A 24648-nucleotide genomic window follows, 5' to 3' on the forward strand; every position below is an offset into this window, starting at 1 on the left:
CGGTCAGTTTCCTGTAACGTGACTGATGTATGTGCCTGGTGGTAGTCCGTCAAGTCTACTCTGATACAGAGTATGTTTTCACTTATCAGATCGGAGTTCTTATGTGCCCAATCCAGTTCACTGCTCCTGATTCATCTGAAGATTGCTCAGTGTGAAGCGATATTCACATGTCTAATCACCAGTCTAATGTATATCACCATACATGTAATTACAGAGATACTTCCCTCTGTTCTGATAACCTCTCCACCAGATCATTGTCTACTGACCGAATGCCTTTAATGGACAGGAACCTCCTCTATACAGGCAGTCACGGCCAAAGAGTCCTTCTGTATATGTGAGCTAACGACCTTTGGAGTCGTGTTACGTTCGAGGTGACACTCTACACCCAAAAACTTAGAACTATTAGTTCGAAAAGGGATACTGGTCAATCTCCAGACCTTGAGATATTAATTCTACCTATCGGTGGTGCCTCTTCCCCACACGAACCTGGTAGCGATGATTGTGCTATGATAACTTTATCAGTCACTCATCCTGGGACCTTAATTACTGGAACCCATCCTCCCGTTCGGGACATGGCGGAACAGGTTGAACCTAGAGTTTGCGTAACCTCCAGGTTGTTCCCAGTATCGCAAATGGAATCCTCAGGCTCCTCGAAGGGTGAAACCCCTGAGACCAGCTCTTACATGGTTTTTCCATTACACGAGTTCCTCTCTGGACAAGTGGCTTGTGCACTTATCTGCCAAACTGGTGGTCCGAAGTCCTACTCCCATCTCGGCCAACACGGAATCAGAGAAACTTATTTCTGGTGATAGAAAATAATTTATCGATATAGTGCGGTTCGGATCCCACAATAAGCTGCAGGTCCCGTTGCTAGGAAACTAATTGGTTCCTAGCCACGTAAAAAATATCCAATCCTTCAGGCCAGCCCTCAGCCCTAGGAGAGCTATTAAACAGCTCTGTGTTTTTGTAAAAAACAAGATACACTTAACTTTTCCAATTATATAGACTATATCATAGGAAAAACCCCAGGGGAATGTCCTATGATAATATATTCTATTCAGACACGTCCCAATTATCCTCCTGTCCAAGGAATTAATCTGTTAAAAGGATATGGCTCATTTTTCCACAAGTATTTTTCCACAAGTAATGTTACTTCGCAACCACGAAACACCTTATGCGGTGACCTGTTACAATATACGGGCATATGTTCAATATGCTAACCCCCAAAGGCCCAAAGGGAAATCCTATAATGCCAGAAACCATCATGGTGCTATTCTCGAGTAACCTAGCCCAGAATTGTACCTAACGTCACTTCACCCCACCTCACTCTTGAAGAATGGGAAACTCTCCACTTTCCCATTCCCCTTCCAGATATGATGAGGTTCTAATGCCTCAGGGTCGTGGTTGGTATGTTGTATTAGCGTCCCACCTCGGTGGTCGCAGGTTCGATTCTCGGCCATTCCACTGAGGAGTGAGAGATGTGTATTTCTGGTGATAGAAGTTCACTCTCGACGTGGTTCGGAAGTCACGTAAAGCCGTTGGTCCCGTTGCTGAATAACCACTGGTTCCATGCAACGTATAAACACCATACAAACAAACAACTGAAGCTCGAACCCTCTATGTTAGGTTCATGACTTCAATATAGAAACTAGACCAGTATGGAAGAGACCCATCTGCAGATTCCAGGTTAACTTAGCCAACAACCACTTGGACTAGTCTAAGTAGGTATAGTCAATTAAGAATTGACTAACTTAGTTTAAGTTGGCAAGACCAGGTTGACCCCTGCTTGGTTAGGTTAGGCTATGTTAACCCTTCCAATTAGGCTAGGACCCTGGTTTGGTTAGGGTTATGTTATAACTTCCAATAAGGCTAGGCTAACTCCTCCATCACTTAGGGTAGGTTAAGTCCATCCGAGATGTGCTCTTAACTAGTCTAAGCTAATATAGACTAGCTTAATCTAGAAACTAAATGACAGGTTAGGGTAAAGTCGTTCAAGAAAGTTTGGGCTATCCATGCTAGACTACAACCACAACCTTCTAGGCTGAGGTGGTAAAAGTGTTTCGAATGGGTAGCCTAGGCACTAGTCTATGCTCGGTTATACCAACCAAAATAGTAAAGGCATGTTCAAGCAGCCTAAGTTGACATAGTTAGGCTAAAAGTTATGACCCAATTATCCTGGCTATAGCATCTTAGGTTACAAGTGCCCTACTTAGGCTTAGCTACCTTAAGTGGCGAAAGAAAGACATTCCCCTCTTCCTTTCGACTTAAGTTTTCATTCGATTTCATTAAGATGAATGTTTCTACAGTACTTTCGAAGGAACCAAGCTTTTGATTAACTTTAACTTGTGTAAGAGTCGAAGCGTTTGGTCAATATTCTTGTAGGAAGAAACCAGCTTATACCAACAAGTATATAAAACATGGGAATTCTTCTTACCTGTAAAGGTTTAAAGTTTTCTGGAGTCACCCAAAGTGTGCTAATTCCCACCATTCAGACTGCATACAATTACTAAGAGGTATCCATATCCTTCCATCAATTCGTGCATTTTATGTGTTGTAAAACGGGCTCTACATGACTAGAACAAGGTAATTCATACACTTTTGTATCCTTTTTCAAACCAAACACCATGTCAATCCCCGGGGGAAGCATGCTGGCAGGTGTCTCCGTGCTCCCCGAAAGGTTATTGAATTGACTAATCAAATGAATCACCGCCGCATACGAAGCCAGAAACTCTTGGTTTTCTCTTCCCTCCGGTTCTAACGCACTGTGTTCAGCCACAGGAGACGTTAACTCACTCCTACCCTCTGACAAACGTCCGGGTGGGTCATGACCGTCCGACCATACGGCCGCGGCATCTTTGATCTTTAATGGCCACTGATGGCTCGATCTCGAATAGTCAGTAGGATTTGAGAAGGTATCTATTTGCATCCGTCATGGCCATCTGACCATACGGCCGCGGCATCTTTGATCTTTAATGGCCACTGATGGCTCGATCTCGAATAGTCATTAAGATTTGAGAAGGTATCTATTTGCATGCGTCATGGCCGCCTGACCATACAGCCACGGCATCTTTGATCTTTAATGGCCACTGATGGCTCGATCTTGAATAGTCAGTAGGATTTGAGAAGGTATCTGTTTGCAATCCTACATACAAACATGAAAGCAATTTTATCATATTGCATTGCTCTGACATCTAGAGTCCATGGAAAACGTTTGTAAAAGCATCGGCGTATGTGTCAAGTTCAGCAACGGCATTGTAGTCTCTCTTAAGCCCCTTCCACACGAGGGGCAAAGACACGACGGGCACTCTGATTTGCCCATAATTCTCTCGCTTTTCAACAGTGTTACCAGATCAAACCATCCAAGGGAGGCAGTAGTCACAGTCAGGCGAACCTATGATTTGGACCACACTCGTGATCGCGATCCACTCACAAGATTGGTAACAGTGTCTGCCCGCCGTGCATTTGCCCCTCGTGTGGAAGGGGCTGTAGACTCTTTGCAGTCGCCACTGGCAACTCCGCGTCGGCCGCTGGCCCAGCGACCGTCGACGCTTTCACTCGTTTGGCCTCTTGTAAACGGCTTTGTCCGATTGCTTTGAGCTTACCAGCCACTGACTTCTTGACTTTCTTGCTGATTGGGCTGTAACAGTCCTGGTTTGAAGATGAAGAAGAATTTACTCTTCTCCTCTTGTCCCGAGGATCAGTCACGAAATCCCGTATCCTCCAACGCTTGACTGGTACACTCAGTGACGCCATCAAACTTAGCTACGACACCATCTAGAGGAAGAAGCAGACGAATCACGCCTTTTCTTTTTGTCTTTCTTAGCAATTTTCACCTCTAGATCCCGTTTATTCTTCTTTACTGTGTGTACCAACCAATGAGTCAGAAAGCAGCGTATAGGTTCGGAGGCAGAGAAGTAGATCGAGAATCAGTAGGCTGTGACATTATGACTACCGCCATTTTGCAAGCGGTTTTGGCTATGACGTCATCATGCTTGATGGAAGCGTGAGGCTGTTTATGGTACTCTTGCAGCCAAGATCAAGAGACCCAACCTTCTGTGGCATTACTACTTTACAAGGATGTGACAGTCCTGGCTCGAAGATGAAGAAGAAATTATTCTTCTCCTCTTGGTATGAGGATCAGTCACAAAGTCCCTGATTCTAGCCTTTTCCAACTTTTCACAGCAGCCACACTACACTAACTTTCCATCATTCACTTGTTCGACAATTACAACTACTTCTTGTGCTTCCATATAATAGGGATGTAACAATCCTGGCTCGAAGATGGAGAAGAAACTTCTCCTCTTGGCTCTAGGATCAGGTACGAAGTACCTATTCTTCCAGGATTGGCAGGAGAACGCACTGGCATCAAAGGCCAAAGCCAGTCACCTAAGCTTGTTAATGCCTAAGCAGAAGGTACAGAGGAAAGATTTGTGTCTCTTCTATTAAGTGACTTGTATCTCCTAACGCTTGTAATTTCTCTCAAAAACAATGTGCATTAAAAATCTCCAATCCGAAAGCATAGTTGTAAAGTACTCTTGTACCTTGAAATGAAAATGGAAGCATGTCTCCGTGTAGGCCGCAGCTGTGAAGTGACGTTATGGCGGTCGCCATGTTTATGACGTCACTGAGCATCTCGAATGCGAAGCCAGCACCCTACCAGAGGTGCAAGGCTGTTGATGTTATTCTCGTAGGCATAGCAACCTGACATTAAAGGCTGCCTTGTTGCACTATCTGCTTCTTTACAGATGGCGACGCATCCGACCTCCATTCAGTGCATATCAGGAAAAAAGGGACAGCCATCACGTGGGACCCTGGATGGCAGCACAACGTTATATATCAAACCAACTGTCCTCCTTGGGTTGGTTCTTCATAAGCCTAACGCCAACCGCACACCTGCATCCTCTCTACCCACGTATCTGGAATGAAAACAAGATGGCGATGCACACCTCATCCCTCAGGGAAAGGTGCACAATTAGTCATAATTACTTCCCAAAGCACATCCAGATACATCAAAGCTTTGGATTACAGGCAATCCATATGAATATGCGATATTCCAAAGCACAGGTAACGAATTAACCGTACCTTAATGCTAAGGTCACACATTCACGTATCAACGCACGCACGCCCACACATTAGCGGAAATTGGTAGTTGGCAACAGCTTATGTCCGTAAACAGTAAATGTAACGTAAAACATAAGTAAAATTGTAGACGTACTGTGACGGGTCGTCCGGGCTCTTAAGCTCCGCCCACTAGGGCGCTGTAGCCCGCTCCAGTTTTGAAATGTTCAAAATAAGTCGTGGGTGGTCACGCCAAATGTCACCTGACGTAGCTCTAGGCATTGCACGTGGGACCCACGGTGACTACTGCAGGGTAGGTGCTAGGATCACCTGCATTGTTCGCCGTCGTTGTTTTCTTTCTGCCGCAAAGCACGTGGGCCTCCTAATTGCGCTGTAGCCTAAGGGGAAACCAATTTGCACATTTACAACTCTGTACGACATGGCAACGCTGTAGCGTGGTATAAAAGGTCAGGTTGGCACCAAGGGAAAGGCCCTGCCAACAAGAAGCGTTGGCTTAATACAACAACCAGCCTTCAAGATGCTGAACCTCCTAAAACGACCAAGGAAGGGACCATCAACGTCACATCTTCTTGCAGCACCTTCTTTTGGCCTGGAGAAGATTCCTACAGCCACTCCTGCAGACACTCAGGTCGAGGAAATGTCATCTTCCACCTACAGGAGTCGGAGTTGGATGAGATACAGTGTGATGACAGTGACACGGAAGAAGTGGAAATTGAACATATTCTACTTCCTCAAGCCCCCACATCGTCCGTCAGAAGCAGCCCAAGACGTTGGGACTGCCAAAGGTATGTATATTATATTGTCTGACTTAATTTTTTTTTTATTTGTTGAAAATATACAATATTTTACAGTACATGCAGAATTCTACCAAAGTGAATTTACAACCTGGATTTTCAGAATGCAATATTTTTACATTCTCTCATACATGTTCCATCACTTTACAGTCTGCTGTGTTTACAGACCGGCCATTTTGTACCCTACAGCCCCACAACGGTGGGCGTGTTAACGACGTGAAGTTGACGTACATATGACATTACACTATCGGCGTGAGTTCCAGGTAGACGTCCGACCTTGCTTTCTTTACGGTGCTGGCTTTACGTCCATTAGCCCGTGTCCTGTTTACCAGCTGTTCAAGGTCATTTCACCGCGATGATGCCAACGATCCACATACGTGGGCATACGCTGTCGTGATACGTGAATGTGTGACCCCAGCATAAGAGTTTCTTCACCTACGACTTACTACACAATGAGTACCTCGACGACAAAATCGTCGAAGAAAAAATCAGGGCATTTATCTACTTCTTGTGATATCCAGGAAGACTCGCAGCATGAGAAGGCTTCATGTTCACATACCCGGGAATTCCAAACAACAAAATGAAAACAACAGGGGGCAAACTAAACTGGCTTTAAAAAGACGGAGCAAAGCACGACCTCTCTTAAAGGCGGTAAGAAAATAACTAACGGGGTTACGAGTTAATGAGGTACGTGGGTGGCTCCACATGTCGTGACCAAGCACAGATGCCAATAGTCCCTTGTGTACACAATTATTTTAAACTTTACTGGTTTTCAGCTGGCGCTGAGTATTTATCCTATTGTTAAGAACGAAGGTTTCTTTCGTATATGAACAATGATGATTTTAGAAAGGAAGGAGGTATAGTGAAAAAGTAAAAATAGATATGAGTTTAAGGGATGCTGCAAACATTCTGAAGTAATGCTCACAATGTAGGACATGACATGCTACGTTATGCATTAATAAATTTTAGGGTGCTTTCAACATCACCTGTGATTGGAATATGGCAGGGCAGGTATTCTAACTGTTATAGTTGGATGTAGACTGACTATGATAAGGGTTTCCCCCTCCCATATAATTACTTATAGGTGACTTTCCAAAGGACAGTTGATTACTAAGGTGTATAAGCTTCATACATAATAATAGAACTTTCAAATCCCATGGGCTATTATTATCATTATTACTTATTAGTAGAACAAGATTGCTGAATGGTATTTCTACTCATTGATGGTATTCCAGAAGAATTTATTCTTAAATGAAGTGAAAACTGGAGAAAAATACAGCTGAAGTTAGAAAACTAGGTAGGAAGAGGCCACAGAGAGTATGAAAAATAAAATACTGCTGGGCCCAGAAGGATGCTACAAAGAACCTTTAATACCTTCTACATAAGGCTAAATGATCCCCTTTCAGTTTCTGATATCAAAATTACACCCTTAAATATGAGGCCACCTGTTATTGTGGCTTCAATGTACAAAAAACTTTTCAACATTAACTTTACCTGCTATTGTCTATAATCAGCCTAGCTGATGGATGATTATAAAAACATTGAAAAAAAGCCATTTAAATTGGTAAGGAAAGTAAATGAAACACATAATACTCTTTGAGATAATGTTGTATTTACAATACGGGGGAATGGAGCAGGAAGTGGGGAAAGGTTCTCAGAGGATGCACTTGGCAAGCCACTGAAGCTGCAAAAAACAGGGATGTTGTGATGCTGGAGAGACAGAGTGAGTGAGTTATAGCCATGGCGCCATAGAGAACTAGAGGAAGTTTAATAAAAAATAATCGGAATTATCACTGACACCAGTGGCAGATTAGGAGTTGAGCAAATATACTTATCCTTAACAGCTAAAGCTAATAAAATTTACATTTATATTTCTTATCACTGCAGTGTTGATATTTTTAATCATAAGCTAAACGATCTACCATGGCCTTATACACATAATCAACATAATCTTGCTCAAGCCTCAAACTCTGCCTGGTTATTGTCTGATCAAGGTTGGATAACACCATGGTGAAACATGGCTTCTACATCCTGCTATAACACTAAATATGGTTACATGGAAATGCCAAGTAGTTTTGCCCATCCCTTTTGTAATGAAAAAGGCATAGAATTCCATAACACTCACGATGAAAACTTGTAATAGCAACCAACCCACAACTCAATGTCAATCTAACATTAAAATTTTCTCTTCCTCTGTAGGGCTCTTAAATCAAAATGTGCTGTTTCAAGTCTAATGTTCCAAAATTATGCCTCCTGGAGGTGAAAACGAGATTGAATTTTACATCACACTCAGTGGATAAGAGTTCCAAGTAATGCTCTTATGCTAGTCATGAAGCAGTCCATGCTTATGAAACAAATGTACTCAACACTAAAGGTATGTTGTGAGATATCCAAGCAAGCACAGTACTGTACATGGACAGAAATCCATTATTATTGAACATCATAAAATCTACATTAGTTGAAGTTCAATCTGCCATGAAGGAAACCTTAATGCACAATTCCAGATTCAGAAGATTGTTGTTAAACATGTTTTCTGTGCAAATTTATAATAGTTTCCTTGACTTTCACAATCCATACACAGCAATACATTTGTTATATTTACACAAAACTGTTACATTTTATTTCTAAAGTAGCATTCTGCCTTGGGGATGATAAAAATGTAGTCAACTTATTACTCCCTGATCTCTTATAGCTAGATGGTAAAGCACCGAGCACATATCCCAGTGTTTAAGGGTTTACCCCAACCTCAGAGATGAAAAACATTTTAAAGCTGTATTTACACTGAAATGGGGACAGGAGCCACTGTCTTATGAGTAGTCATATACACTGGCAATACACATTCTTGGTTATATACACTAAGTAACCTAGAATTCCTCTCAATAATATATGTGGAGTGTTAAATCTTCACAAGGTTTAATTTCAACGGGGAGTAAAGATCTATAATTTATTCTGACCTCCCTAATTTCATCAACTTTAAATTTGACTAATGAAACAGTTACTGCTCACCATCATACCCCTACACAGAAAAACAGCTGCATTCATGACACTAAAATAAATTAAATTAGGAATCTAAGCAAATGTAAAAATAATACTAATGAGAATTTTTCAAAACCACATAATATCAAGTAAGAAATGTTCAAGTGTGTTCAAACGCCATCAAATATCCCCATTATTTAAATTAATCAATTGCCTGAGACATCAACTTTAAAATGTTAAAGCTGCTTAACAGAGCTTTTGTTATAAACTTAAAAAAGGTCCTTGACATACCATATAACTAGAAGGCACATAAGGATTGTAGCCTTCCCTCTACCTATCTTTCTACCTACCTACCTATACATATGTTGCTATAAAATATACATATATATATGTATATATATCATCATACACATACAAATATATACATGTATATAAAATAAAAAAAGGTACTCTTATAAAATGTATCATAAATAATGTCACTAGATGTATCCTATACAAAATAGTTGTGTAATTTCTAGCTTATGAAGCAAAATAACATAAAATAAATTAATAACTGTACACATGCACATCTGGTGCTTTGAAAAATGTATATTAACATTCAAAAAACCTAGTACCTCAAGCTCCCACGACATCTTCATACGGTAACCTACATATTTACATCAACTTATCACACACACAATGAACATCTACAGTAAAAAAAGAAAAATCAAAGAGAGAAAAACCATGGCACCATGACTAAAACAAGTGTTTATTTCAGCTCAGAGGGAATCAGATAAATAGGTCATTGACAAAAATATTTAACAATGTGTTTAAAATTCACTTGTAACAACATGATAACCGTTCTTTCTAGGATTCAGCACGTTACACTCTGTCGAAAATCAAGACAGCAATCAAGGAGAAATTCTCAGTGCCAACAAAATGGGTTAGCTATAATGCCCAGTCTTCTTGCTGCACAGTGCAATTACTGTTTTGTCATTTTTACATAAAAGATAACCACAATTCTCCCAGAGTAGTGTGATGCCTTTCAGTTACTGGGGATTATGTACAAACGTACATGATGTGAAGCATGAGCATTATAAAAACTTTCATGAAGTTTGACACAAATAAGATTTGGAAGCATAATACTCAAGACAATTTCCTAAATAAAAATAATTATTTCTGGTACAAGAAATAACTTGAGGAAAATTTAAAAGAGGAAATCACATACCAGGGTACAACCATACAAGCATGTAGAAAATGTTCTATTTGTGAAAAGGACTTTTTGATCTCACTGGCTGCAGTAGTTCCATTTCACTGCTGTGATCACAAAGAAATTCTACACCTCCCTCAAAAAACCTCTGCACTTCATCCTGGCATATTCAGACGGTCATCATTCAACAAGGATGTAACCTTAAAAACCTATCAACGTTTGTCCATACTGCACTATAATACGATAAACATCTCTTAACAAAAAATGACCAGACATTCCTCACTTTAACAGAAATAAATTCATGAACACATACATCATTTAGTGGTACAATAGTTAATGGTTGTTGGCCAGTTTAAAAAGTTCTCAATAAAGCTCATTCTAATGCACGTCATTCGCCGTGCACAGAACCCTATTGAGAACCCTTGACACTGGTTAAGCCTCCAAGCAAATCACTTGGTGATTCTTGAATAAACAACCAGGGAAGGACTGTAGAGATAAAGACTAAGTACATGTCTATAAAATAATACTTAGGCCCAAAAGCTCTTCTATTGCCACAGAGATTTCCCTTCTTTTTATTACTTACCAATCAACCATGGTAAAAGAGCAGGAGCCTTCATAATATTTCAAGACAACCTAAAGCACTATTTCTAAACAAGGTATGAGATTACAGCTCAGCTATTTTCAGCCTAACATTAGTTATCTCTTTTAAGGCCCATCTTCCCCTCAATGGTAACCGAGGGAACAGAACCTTCTTGGCTTGAGCTGTTTAATTAAAAAACAGCTAGATTTGTCACTTTATATACGGCTTTGGTTTCTTTACTGGGCTCTGCATTAGCTTAGGAGGTTCAGCTTTCAAGCAAGAATAAAGGAGGACACTTGCTGCAGAGTCCAGGAATTAAGTCACAGTTAATGCACCATCAAAACTTATCTTCATATGCAACCTTCATATCTTAACTTGAAATAACCCATCCACTATCATTATCTTGAGGCAAGGCTGGTAACTAAATTCATGTAAATAACAAATCAAGATTACATCAACTACTTGTGGTCATTATCAATCTAAGAATATTGTCAATTTGTCATTGCATTAAGAATATAAAAATGTTCAGCATCAACTGACCCCCATTTAACCATATTAGAGATGCAATGCTAAGTCACAAATACAAAATTTACAACAAAGCTTTTTATGATGATGACTACAAGTTACTTAAATGTCCTCAACAACCTGACATAATTGATTCTCCTTTATGTGTATAGTTGTAAGAAATAATTTTACTGAATAATTTTTTTAACTTTCAGAATCAAAAACGCAATCTTCTTTAAATAGTGACAGCAAATTAACCTTAAAAAATCTATAAAACAGCAATAAACATTACACTGACTATTAACATACACCCATGCATTGCAAATCTAATATATTTACATATATTTCAAATATATAGACCCTTGTACCTATAAATTCAGGTCAATAGAACTGAATGCGCTTATCTGATGATATCACTCCTGAGTCAGATGAACTTTATAATATAACTCTCAATAAACTATGGATGAGCAATGAGGTTAGGTAGTCCAGGAATGGCAGCTGAATAGAACAGTCAGCAATCTTAAGTCAATCATAACCTCATTTGCTGCATTAAAGGCATTAAAATTGTTACAATAGAATATATTCAAAAATTTTTCAGCATTTTCAACCTATGAGATGCAATATCTCAATCTCCAAAATTAAACAAGTTCACTGAGTTTAAATAGGCAACTGGGATGAAACTTCCATTCTAAACATGAGAATATTCCCAGCCATATTGAAGCTATACTTGTCGTCTATTTAACTATGGTAGATATGATAAACCTGGAAACTATCCAAGTCATTTAGATGTACTGGCAAGTACTCTGCATCAGTAGTAGTCCATACACAAGACATAAATATTTAACAAATTTCAAAATCGTAACGCAACAGGAGACTCAATGTGCAAATAGTCCCATAAGGGGTACTCCCAATCTTATAGCTTTTCTTTACACATAACCCAAATTTTTGGGCCAGCATGTTGATGAATCAGATCCTTTACTCTAGCATACACCTCTTCTGGGGTGTCACCTGCTACAATAGCAGTGAAACACTCCCCAAAATCACCTTCCACTTTTAGAGCACGCTCAAATGTCTTGCGAGCTTGTTCTTCCGTCATCCTCTTGTTCCATTCCCTGTAAATAAGAAAATGCCTGAATTCATCTGAAAATATCTTTCCTGAACATCTTAAATAGTATGGAAAGGTTGCTAACACCCAACTAGACATAATACTAGCAATATCCCTGCGTAAGTGCCTACATTCAAATGTACTTCTAAGTCAGAAGTCCAACAACATTCAAGTATGTAGGTGAAACTTCTACCATCTTTGCACAGTAAAAGTAATGGCCACAAAACATGTAATATGCACTATTAGTATTGTATTATAAAATACAAACATAACGAATATGCATCTTTTCCATGTCTTTTTTAAAAAGTTAAGCTTTACTTCACAGCATCCAATAATATTGTACTATGCATTCTCCTATTAATAATGTATTATAAAATTCAGACTAAGTGATCAATGCTCTGGTTTGGAAATCAGCTGTATGTATTAATAAATACATGCAGTGCACTGTATGTATTTTCTTAATAAAGCAAAAGATTTTGTTTTGTTTTTCGTTTTTTTCTGACCTACATAGTAATTATATTAATAATGCAGTATAGAGTTCCATGAGTCCAGATGTAAGCCCCTTATTACTGTTACTTTTTATTGGAAAAATATGTTTAAATTAAAAGTTTTTAATTAACGCCAAACTAAATTTAGTAATTTTTTTGTTAGTAAATGGCACTGGGGAAGGTTTATTTTGTGTGTAGAAAATCAACAGATTCTGTTTGCTATTTTCTTTTGGTTTCATCATATGATCTTTACGTATTTCTCTTTTATCAGCGTAAAAACAACAGTAAAGTGTGTTCTTTCATGCCAAGCAGTTTTAATGAAAATACTTTTCTCACCAGTTATATTTACGGTCAAGTTTGATGAATATCAAAGTTTGTGGGAGTTCAATCCATGTTGCAGATGCACAGTAATTCATAGTTATTAGCAGGTTGACCATTATTTTCTCAGATTCAGCTACAATTTATAGCTAAATTTAGTAGTGAGGCTTAGTATATTTCCTTGCCAATTTTTTCTCCATAATGAATAAGGGTATAATGTAAAAATATATGTACTATTCTATTCAACATCATCTGTAACATAACTACAGTAATTGTTGACTTTCGTACGATGGTTGAAATGCTATTTGGTTGTTTTTAGCAAATGGCTGTTTCTCCTTTGGTTATAACAGTACTTTTATCATTCTCTTTTACATTTTTAACTTATTCAACTAGAAGAGGTGGAGGAAAAGAGGTTAGTACTGGAGATACATGATATAATCTATTGTTACTGTTTCTTTATTAATTTACATTGATTTCAACTCTAATAATTATGGTAAAGCCTTTACTTTACTGTAGTTTATAATTTATATTAACAATCAGGCTTTATCTTAATTTATGGGTACTGTTTGCTTAATATAAACAAGTATATATATATATTATATATATATATAATATATATACTTACAATATATATATATATAATATAACATATATATAATATACCTATATATAATATACATAATATATATTATATATAATATATATAATATAACATATATATACACTAATATATATATATATCTATAGATATATTATATATCTATATACATATATATTTATTAGTATATTACATATATAATATATATATATATACATAGTAGTATATATATAATATACATATAATATATATAGTATCCCATCTATATATATATACATATATATGATATATATAATACATATATATACTATTATATATATAACATTAGTTATATATATATATATATATTATATACATATATAATATATATATATATATATATATATATATTATATATATATATATATATTCATATATATATATATATTATATATGGTATTAATATATATATATATACATATATATATACCTATATATATATATATATATATATGTATATATATATAATTATAATATATAAATATATTATAGACTATGAATATATATATATATATATATATATATATATATATCTAAATATATATATATATAATTATTATATATGTTATATATATATATATATATATATATATATATATATATATATCTCCTATACAATATATATATATTATAATATCTACATATAGTTATTAATATTTATATATAATAATTTCCTAAATATATATAATATATATATATATTAAATTATATTAGTATTATTATATTTATATATATCTATATATATATATATATAAATATATTATATATTATTAATCCCTATATATATATATATATATATATATATATATTCACTATAAATATATAATATAATATATATGTACTATATATATATTATAAGGATATATATATATTTGGTATATATATAATATATATATATGTATATTATATATATATTTAATTATATAATACTATATATATCATATATATATATATTATTAATATATAATTATTATTATATAATCGCTATATATATATTATATATATATATATTATAATATTATATATATAATAATTATAAATATATTATATAATAATTATATATATATATATAATTATTATATATAGATTATATAATATATATATATAACTATATATTATATATATATATATTATATATATAATTATATATATATATATTTTATAATAAGTATATATATACTATATATATAATATATATATATATATATATATTATATTAATATTATATATCTATATATTATATATAAATATATATTATATTCATATATATATATTATAAGAATATATTATATTTATATAATATAATATATATATTTTAATCTTATATAATACATATATAATATCTTTATATATATATATATATAATATTATTACATATATATATATAATATATCTATAATTATATATAATATATCTATATATATTTAATATAATAATATATAATATTATATTATATTATATCTAGAATATATATTATATTATATAAATATATATTATCTATATATAATATCTTATATATTATATATAAAATATATATATTCGTTTATATATATATTATATATCTATATATATATAATATATAATATATATAATATATATTATATATATATTATATATTATATATATATAATATAACTATATTATATAATAATAACACACATGTATACCTGTAGATATAATTTGGCCCCCTAGGAAAATTTGTTTCAGGCACCTATGCTGAGAACATTGAATAATTGCTTAATCTGAAAATAGGTATTTTGCAAAGGCTGCAATAAAGGAAAGATATGAAAAAATAAGGCTTGAATTTTATGGTTTCAGATTAATTCTGTTTAGCTGCATTGGCATGAGCTACATTTGGTAGTAAAGGTCATGGCCTATTTTAGAGCTGAACATTATTTTCTATTTCACTTTTGCCTACCTGTTCAATGTCAATCTCTCTTATTCACTAAGTATAACTAGCCTTGATCTATTACAATTCTTCTTGACAATGATGACTGTGCAGCATTAACACCTGGTGGGGGATTTTTAAACTTACCAAGAAAGGCTTATATTTTACAAATTTCTTCATTTCACATCACTTGCCTAGCCATTTGTTTTAGTGAAATTTATCAACAGAATGTCGAAATAAAAAAAAAAGTTCATTTTGTTTTGATAACGAAAGTTACAATTTACATCATGTGAGATTACTGTATATATTTAAAAACCTTTAAAAAATACAACAGAATTTGGAGTAAAAAAAATTACAACTAGACTAAATTTCATCAATATTAAACAATGTTTTCTTTAGTATTTTAACTTCTGGGATAAAAGGTGAAGAGCTAAATAAATTGGCTCAGTGATCTGGTCAAACAACTTAGGTAATAATAAAAATCTGGTCAAACAACTTAGGTAATAATAAAAATCTGGTCAAACAACTTAGGTAATAATAAAAATCTGGTTAAACAACTTAGGTAATAATAAAAATCTGGTCAAACAACTTAGGTAATAATAAAAATCTCGTCAAACAACTTAGGTAATAATAAAAATCTGGTCAAACAACTTAGGTAATAATAAAAATCTGGTCAAACAACTTAGGTAATAATAAAAATCTGGTCAAACAACTTAGGTAATAATAAAAATCTGGTCAAACAACTTAGGTAATAATAAAAATCTGGTCAAACAACTTAGGTAATAATAAAAATCTATCCAATCTGAAATTGAGATGTTAAATAACTGCAAACTATGGACACTTCTCAACTTGCAAGTAGTTTTATGACCTATGGATATGTTTAGTTCTATCTTCTTACTATACTAATACAGCATTTGCATGGAACTGTAGTACATTTCAATTTACAAAAATTTCTATACCTACATGATTTGCTCGTTACTAAAATAACTATACTTACATGATTTGCTCAGCAGACTTTGGTTTGATAAATATTGCAACAGGATATAGCTGTGCAACTTGTAGTCTTTTTATTGCATTGCCACTCACATCTAAGATACAATGCTTGCCCTGTAAAATAAATTTTTTCATTAGCATTAAACCTAAATATTTTTCATTTTTGTTCACCATTGCACAATACAATAACTTGGTAGGCTATTTATCGACATAGTTTTGTATGAGTACTACTTAAGTAAAAACAAATACATCTGCACAAAAACCTTGGTTACATAGAAACAAACCATTTTGTTACATTCACAAATTAATCCAATGCTTGACAGATTAAGGCATCTAAATCGAAATTACCACTTCAATGCAAGCTACTGATGGATAATGTGACACTAACTCATTACAAGTGTTAGTTTATTCATTAAGCTTTTTGACTCAACAGATTTACAGGTAGAACCTAAAATAAAGAATATAAAGATTATACTGATTGTCTGAGATACAATTTTTTAGAGTAATAAAAGTTAGAAAAAAATGGCACATCATGGATAACACTTTTCATTCAATAACAAAAGCCTCTCAACTCAATTATTATCACTGAAGCTTTTGAACCACAAACCCTATAATACAAGCTCATTCAAGACATAACAATAGCAGCTTTGATGATGAACATTACTGTGATGGTCCCTTGTAGCATTACAAGCTGGTAGCTCTCGTATAACTACAAACTACAATCAAATCAACATGGTAGGGTGAACCACACTTAGATGGTAACACTGTTCACAGGCAACCTATGCTTCAGGGAAGAAAAAAAATAAAAATAAAAATGGTGCTAATGTTGCTCTCCTATGGCCACACCAAGAAGAAACACTAAGGGAACATCCTTTGAAATATCAGAGCTTGCCTTAGGTCTTCATCCCAAGATGAGTGAACTAAAGGTATATAAACTTTACAATCCTACTTGCCTTAAGAAACACTGACGACATAAGCTTGGGAGACTAAATCCATGGGTTAACAGGCACAACCTTGGTCAAATTTAACAACCAGGGTAAACCACCCCTATAATCAGGAGAGAGAGAGAGAGAGAGAGAGAGAGAGAGAGAGAGAGAGAGAGAGAGAGAGAGAGAGAGAGAGAGAGAGAGAGAGAGAGAGAGAGAGAGAGCCTCTCAGTTTTCACCATGTGTATGATGCGTGAATGGCAAGATCACAGTTATCCAGAAGGCACCATTTTGGCTGTCATCATGACAAATCCTGCTCAACATCACAATTACATGAACACTGAACACTGCATCCTTCATGACAGATAAATTAACCTATATTTTGTTTTTTCTTTAAATCTTCAACTGAAAACCTTATCAGTAAAGAAAAGTACAGAGGATGTTTGTCATTGTAAAACATTTTATGTAATAAACAATGAAATCACTTTGTATCTATACCAAAAGTCAACATAAAGAGTTGGCAAAACTAACTGATGCCTTAACTCTATCCAAGAATTTGAGATCAGAGTCTGCACTAGATGACCTCACAGGAGAACAGTACTCAAAACAAGGAAGATAGAGTAACTTCATCATGAGACATTCAAAACACTTATGCAAGATATCAACTTATGCAAGATATCAACTTTTAATAAACAGATGAAGCAATATCCTTCTTAAAGGTCAATGCCTTGACAAAATTTATATATAAAATCTTATGTCATTGACATTTAAAACATTAAAATTTAAATTCACACTGTAAAGCAGGATGCAAAGGCATAAGTAACTATTATACTTAAGTTTTACAAGGGTTCAGCTTCTTCCCCTAAAGCCTACTCCACTCTTAAATATGTGCCAGATCCCTATTCCAAGGTTTCGGCAGCCACAAACTTAGGGCACAGAGATGGAATAACAACAAGAGTAGCACCATTGGTATATGCGATAATTTTATTCTCCAAACCTTGCCACATGTTGCTGGTGTGGATAATAAATAGCAAAGAACACTATCTTGAGGAATACCAGAAATGATATTACTAAAGGTACTATACTGGCCACCAATGTAGACCCTAATAAAAATTCATATAAAATAATGGATAAAATAGCCTGCAATTCCCAACAACCTTAGAGTACCGATAAGTGTTTCATGACCACACATGCCTCTGTACCCTCATAAAGCACACTGCAGTACAACAGATACTGATAAGAGTGCATCACATGTGCCCAAGGCCTTTGTGAAACCCAATCTGTAATGCTGGTAGCAGGTTAAATTCAACAAACCTGCAAAGACGCTTTGAGAGCAGCTTCTCAAAAAACCTTAAATAAACCAGGGTAACTAAAACTGACCTATGTTCTGAGGGGCATGAGAATGAACTTAGTCCCTTAGATAATGACTTGAGGGTAGACTGCCACTTTTGGAAATCACCACTGAAGAGCATGATTACTTTCACACCTTCATTATCAGCTCTCTCAGCTATCAAACACCAAAACTTTCAGTTATGAATACGGCAGCTGCTATAACTTGGCTGCATTAAATAGCAACATAGATACTGTTTGTCTATCTATTTTAAAAAGCACAGCTAAAAAGATGATTCCATTAAAAGAAATATAGGCTTGCTACAATCTCCTCCAAAGTCAGTTTAAAAGGAATGGAAAGGAATAATACATATATGTAAAGAGTTTAGACCAAAGGACAAGCACTGGGACCTATAATGTCATTCAGCGCCAGTGTAACAGGAGGAAAACCTCGCTGTTGCATCATGAAATCATTTTTCAGAGGGTGGATAGCAAGATGGAAGAAAGCTAATGAGAATGGAGGTACAGTACAAAATGAATGGGTTTGGAGCTAGGGGCTGGGGGGATGCAACAAAGAACCTTTAGTAATGCCTACAGTGTGCCCCATGAGGTGCACCAATGCACTACCCCCCTACAGGGACAACAAGGCGAAAGGGTTTGCCACATGAAAGAAGCAACACCCTCCTTGAGAAGACTCACTTGCTGGTAATACACCCCTACTTTGTTGAAACAGATTCAAATTAGCAGACATGTTCAAGGCAAGCAAATAACTGCAGGCTGAACAAGGTCTTCTCATATATAAAAAAAAAAACAATACTTTCATACTACCCTTACCTTTTCAGCTACTTCTTTAACTGATGCAACAGATGTTCCATACAGGTTGTCATTATACTGCCCAGCTTCAATAAACAAATGATTTTGGATATCTCTCTCCATTTGTTCTCTGGATGCAACAAAATGATAATCCCTACCATCAACCTCATATTCTCGCCGTGGTCTGGTAGTATCTGCAAAAACAGAAATGTACAATTTTACAAAACACTAGGCAGCAGATAATTATTTAAAATTTCAATAAATATTACAAGCCTGATGGCTATAAGAAACTAACTTGTGTATTTTGCCATAGCATTAATACAAATCTTAATCAGCATGAGTATTACAAAACTTACGAGGAACACAACTGCCAAATTTATCAGGAAATTCTGATATGAGGTCATCATTGATTCTATCTTTAAGTGGGCCAAGGAGCACCACTGGCCTTGTGTAAGAGATCTCAATTTGTTGCACAGCTTCGTAACTCAAAATGATGTAATCATCTCCGCCTGAAAAAGTAAGAAAGGATTCATATTAATGCACAAAGTGCTATGGTTACTGAACCTATATAATGAAAAATTACTTAAATTTTACAGCAGGGGTACCAAACTGATTTCCTGATTTTTTTCCTTTGTGTGAAGCCTTGATTTTCAGAGTATGCATAATAATTGAATAGAATAACCAATATAAAATTTGCAAAAGTATGTCCTATAGCTAAGGACTTTTTAAAGACCAATACTGTGCAATATACAAGTTACTCAATAAAAAAAATATCCTTAACTATATGACCATAAACCATGACCTGGGGACTAGTCAAGGCCAAACATGAGTCAGATGTGTTGTGCTAGAAGACGTCCAATTGCTTGTCAATTTGGTAGAGAACCAGCATTAAATGTGAACAATAACTGACCTATCAAACCAGTTTTCAGAATTCATAGACAATTTACACTTGAGACAATCAAGGATGCCTAAAAGAGCAGCATGATCTTGCAAGAAAAGTGTGCAAGCTGATTTAATTACTATGATGATATCAAATCTACCTCTTCTGAAGGATGCAAAGAATTTCACATTTTACATATGAATGTACAATGACCAAAACATCCACTTAGAATACTGAACATAGTCAAAGTGCCTGACTCCAAAAACCTTATTGATATATGTTTATACAGTCTCAAACTCATTCCCTATTTATAAGGCTGTGCTTAAACCTTGCCACAAGAGCCTAAATATGGTTTGAAAAGAAGCTCATGTGGTCAAAAGTAAAAACAGCAAGTAGTGTGCACTCACAAACCTAATGATAGGATGGTATTTTGGAGCACATAAATTAATTAGGTAAACTGTATGCTATAAATTAACAACAGAATTAGATAAATGTATCTTGAAAGCAAATGATAGAGAAGAACCATGTCATGGTGGAAGAGATAGGCCTCAGAGGAAGTAAAATATTTATGGTACCTTTTGGTGGTTTGTGAAGCCAATTTTTAGACAGTGGTTTGAGAAAATAGGTTGCTGGACTAGTGAAATAAGACCATACAGTCGACCCCCAACCCATCGCGATTCAGCTTTCGCGAATTTTTCTGTGGAACATATCTCCGAAAATACAGCAGGAAATTTATTAATCCGGAGATTTTTTTTGTAGAGCAAAATTCACTAATTAATATATTTCCTTGTTATTTTCTTGACTAAGTACATTTTTTATGAAAAAAAATAATGGTCAACTGTACATGGAAAAAATTGGTTACATGTATAAGGCAGTATACATCTCTACTAATCAGAGATAAGGGTATATTCCTAATGAATAAACTAGAGATTCTGAAGATAATGAGATAAACAAAATTATGAATTACAAAAACTGTGATGACTGAAAACAGAAAGATATCTTAAAGCTAGAAACACACGAGAAGTAGTAGTATATAAGAAAGTAGTAGTATATAAGAAAGTAGCAAGTCCAAAACCACTGAACAGACCCAGGAAATCATAGCTACAGACTAAGATGGGAATTCTCAGGCAGGGAACAATACAAGATAAAAGAGAGTGAAGCGAATTCATTGTCTAATCACATTAAGGAAAAATCAGCAGAAAAATCTTTATGATAATGATTCTTTAATCCACTACCAGAACACTCTATTTAGTCATACATGACCCTCCCTAACAATGGAGAAGACAATATTCCAGCAGTTATAGAATGACAAAAACTTTATTTTAGCCTACTGTATATTCTATATGTGGTCGTCATCATTTCTAGACCAATCAGCCATGTCCGTTACCCAGCCAAGCAACTACATGTATTCTGACTACCTACATGCAAAAAAAGTTTCTCATTAGATGCGCATAACATAAGGCAGCTCATGTTGTTTCCTCTACACATTCTTAACAATCATTAGAATCACAGAATATTTGTGACATTGCTGAGGATTATACCACTACTTCACTTGTTTAATGCTAATGATGCTAATTCTTCCTCACTTGTTTAATGCTAATGATGCTAATTCTTCCTACACAAAAGCCATTGCTGCTACAATTACATTATAAAACACGAACAACTTTAAAATTACTAACATAATACTCAAGTCTCTCTTACTGAAGAGTAATTTCACTAGAATGCAAAAACAATTTAAAATATAGCATAGAGAATGAAAGACTGCTCACCCAAAATGTTGCTAAAGGTCAAGTACTCTGAAATGCAATGAATACTATTCCTCAGTAACCTGATATGACACAAACACCTCACAAAATTGGCAGTTAGAATATTGTATATTTTGCAATACCTTTGTATGTAAAATTAAAGTTGAAAAAAGGTAACATAATTCTTAGGGTTTACACTTACAAACAATTGCTTAACAAATGCCATTCTTAATGTTAACTAATGGACAAATCATTATTAATAACAAATCTACACTATTCTACCTTGGTTTTAGAATAGAACAGAATATAGAATTTAGGAGATAGGCTCAGCAATGGGACCCACGAGTTCACTGTGCGCTGACATGGAAATTGACAGTAAAAAGGTTTGATAAGTGTAACAGGAGGAAAACCTCACAGTTGCACTATGAAACAATTGTTAAAGAGCAGGTGGTAAGTAAAATGGAAGAGAATATGAGTGGAAACACAGTAAAAGGAATAAAAGGGTTGCATCTAGGAACACTGCAAAGAATCTTACAATGAACTGCATGAGGTGCACTGATGGCACTATCCCCCTACAGGGGTTAGGTTTTAGTAGGGGGATAGGTTTTAGAGATAAAACTGGTTGACCACATTCCTATCCCATTGCACTTTGCTAATCCATTATGTGAAAATTATGTAATCACTGGAATTAACTTTGTGGTAGGTACACAACATATACCCAGTAACTGCTGTCAACGTTATTATCATTAGGTAATTTTACAAGATCATACTTCTACACTTACATATGGCTCACCCACTAGACTTTTTCTCAAACGAAATCAAAATTGGACTGAAGTTAAAAGATGTTGGACAGAAAAGTAGACAAAAACAAATAGAATGAACTACAAATGAAATGCAATAAGTAAAAGAGCAAGGGGCTCAAAGTCACTTCAAAAACTTTGATTACTATTTACAATGCACCTGTAAGATGAAACTGTTCTTATTAACCTTCTATGGGGAATCACATAGAGGTAGAGAACTTAAAGTTGGCAAATACTTGCTTACCAGCCTGCTGGTATTTTTTAACAATAATCCAATCTACTGGTTATCTCAAAATACTATAGTATATACTAACTTAAACATTTTACAAGGTATGTCAAAATGTAATCAAAGGAAAATTTTTAATCTGTGAGACAGCTAAAAAGTTATACAAGGACTTAGAATGACCAGCATTAATGCAACTTCATGAACAATGTAATGAGATGTTGCATGTTTAAATTCAGGAAATTCATGTTCTACCTCCACCTGTGGACTACATCTTTTAATAATAAAGTACAATAATACAATTGATCGATACTTCAAGTAACTGGCTTTGACTGCCTCATCAACAGAAAATCATGCTCCGATCTTATGAATACTGATCTTCTCCAATTTAGGAGATGACACCAACAAATTTCTACAGGATTCTGTAGAGACCTTGTACTAGGAACAAACAGCATTCCCTAAACATGGGTTGTGAAATGCCTAAAACTTTCCATTATCTATTGCACTAATTTTTCTTCAGCATTTTTCAATTTGGAAGGTGGCACTGCAGGAAGGTGAAATGCAGTGATCTTAGTACACTATACTACTCCTGACAAAATTAACATTGGTCTCACTGGCATTAGAACCAACAAATTTTTCAGCAAGTTGTCCATTGATTACAAATGAAGAATGCATTGTGGCTAGGAAAACAAGACAATGCCAACACCCTGCAACAAGGCTAACTGCGTCATTTTTGTCTTTCCAATTTTCCTTGCCTCCAGATGATACATGGTTATAGTCTGGTGCAAATAGAAGTGATAAGCTTTTATTATAGAGGATCTTTTTGACTTGAAGCTTGTTCTTCATCCCAACAGCCAGATCTTGCATTCCAATATACTTACTGGTCACCTAACAAATGTGATCCTTTAAAACATAGCAAACAGTACTTGTCAGTTTCAAAAAGAAACAAACTTCCATAGGATATTCTTACTTCATGAAGAAACTTTCAGTAATGCAATTATGGTTCTTAAATATTATCCCCAACAATTAGTCAAAAACCTAATAAACACAAGAAAGAACATCGAGGGTCACATATGTATTATGAATGATAAAAAGCATCCTTTCATTTGGTACAATATTAGTTTCGAAGGCAAAAGTGAATTTTGCTTGAGAAGAATAGTAGAAAATAATCTAGATCCACAAGCCCACAATCACTAGCTACACTACTAAGCAATGATACTAATAAGGAAGTTTAAAATTTGACAACGATCTACTCACAGTCAACGGACACATTTGCAAAGCACTGGTATGTATGTAATTTCATTTAAAAACAATCATTAACTGGAAAAAGTACACCATGAGAAACACTTTTAATCATGATCAATATTCTCACCAGGAATTA

The 24648-nt window shown here is 34.9% G+C and overlaps 1 protein-coding gene across 16 annotated transcripts in view; it reads right to left on the minus strand.

Annotated features, from left to right (window-relative positions):
* Positions 1-7463: 7463 nt before the first annotated feature.
* The window catches only part of LOC135198512 (discs large homolog 1-like protein), a 754910-nt gene continuing 737725 nt past the window's right edge, over positions 7464-24648 (minus strand). For 12 of the 16 annotated variants that reach the window (XM_064226154.1, XM_064226164.1, XM_064226161.1 and 9 more), the window contains 5 exons: positions 22269-22295; positions 19976-20128; positions 19641-19813; positions 16556-16665; positions 7464-12234 (listed from right to left, as the gene is read on the minus strand). In XM_064226154.1, coding sequence (XP_064082224.1) covers positions 12036-12234; positions 16556-16665; positions 19641-19813; positions 19976-20128; positions 22269-22295 — 662 coding nt within the window. In that variant the 3' untranslated portion in view covers positions 7464-12035. The remainder of the gene's footprint in view (positions 12235-16555; positions 16666-19640; positions 19814-19975; positions 20129-22268; positions 22296-24648) is intronic. The other 4 variants (XM_064226163.1, XM_064226160.1, XM_064226157.1 and 1 more) reach the window with 1 other exon arrangement.

The sequence above is a fragment of the Macrobrachium nipponense genome, chromosome 22, assembly GCF_015104395.2.
Source record: "Macrobrachium nipponense isolate FS-2020 chromosome 22, ASM1510439v2, whole genome shotgun sequence".
Lineage (NCBI taxonomy): Eukaryota > Metazoa > Arthropoda > Malacostraca > Decapoda > Palaemonidae > Macrobrachium > Macrobrachium nipponense.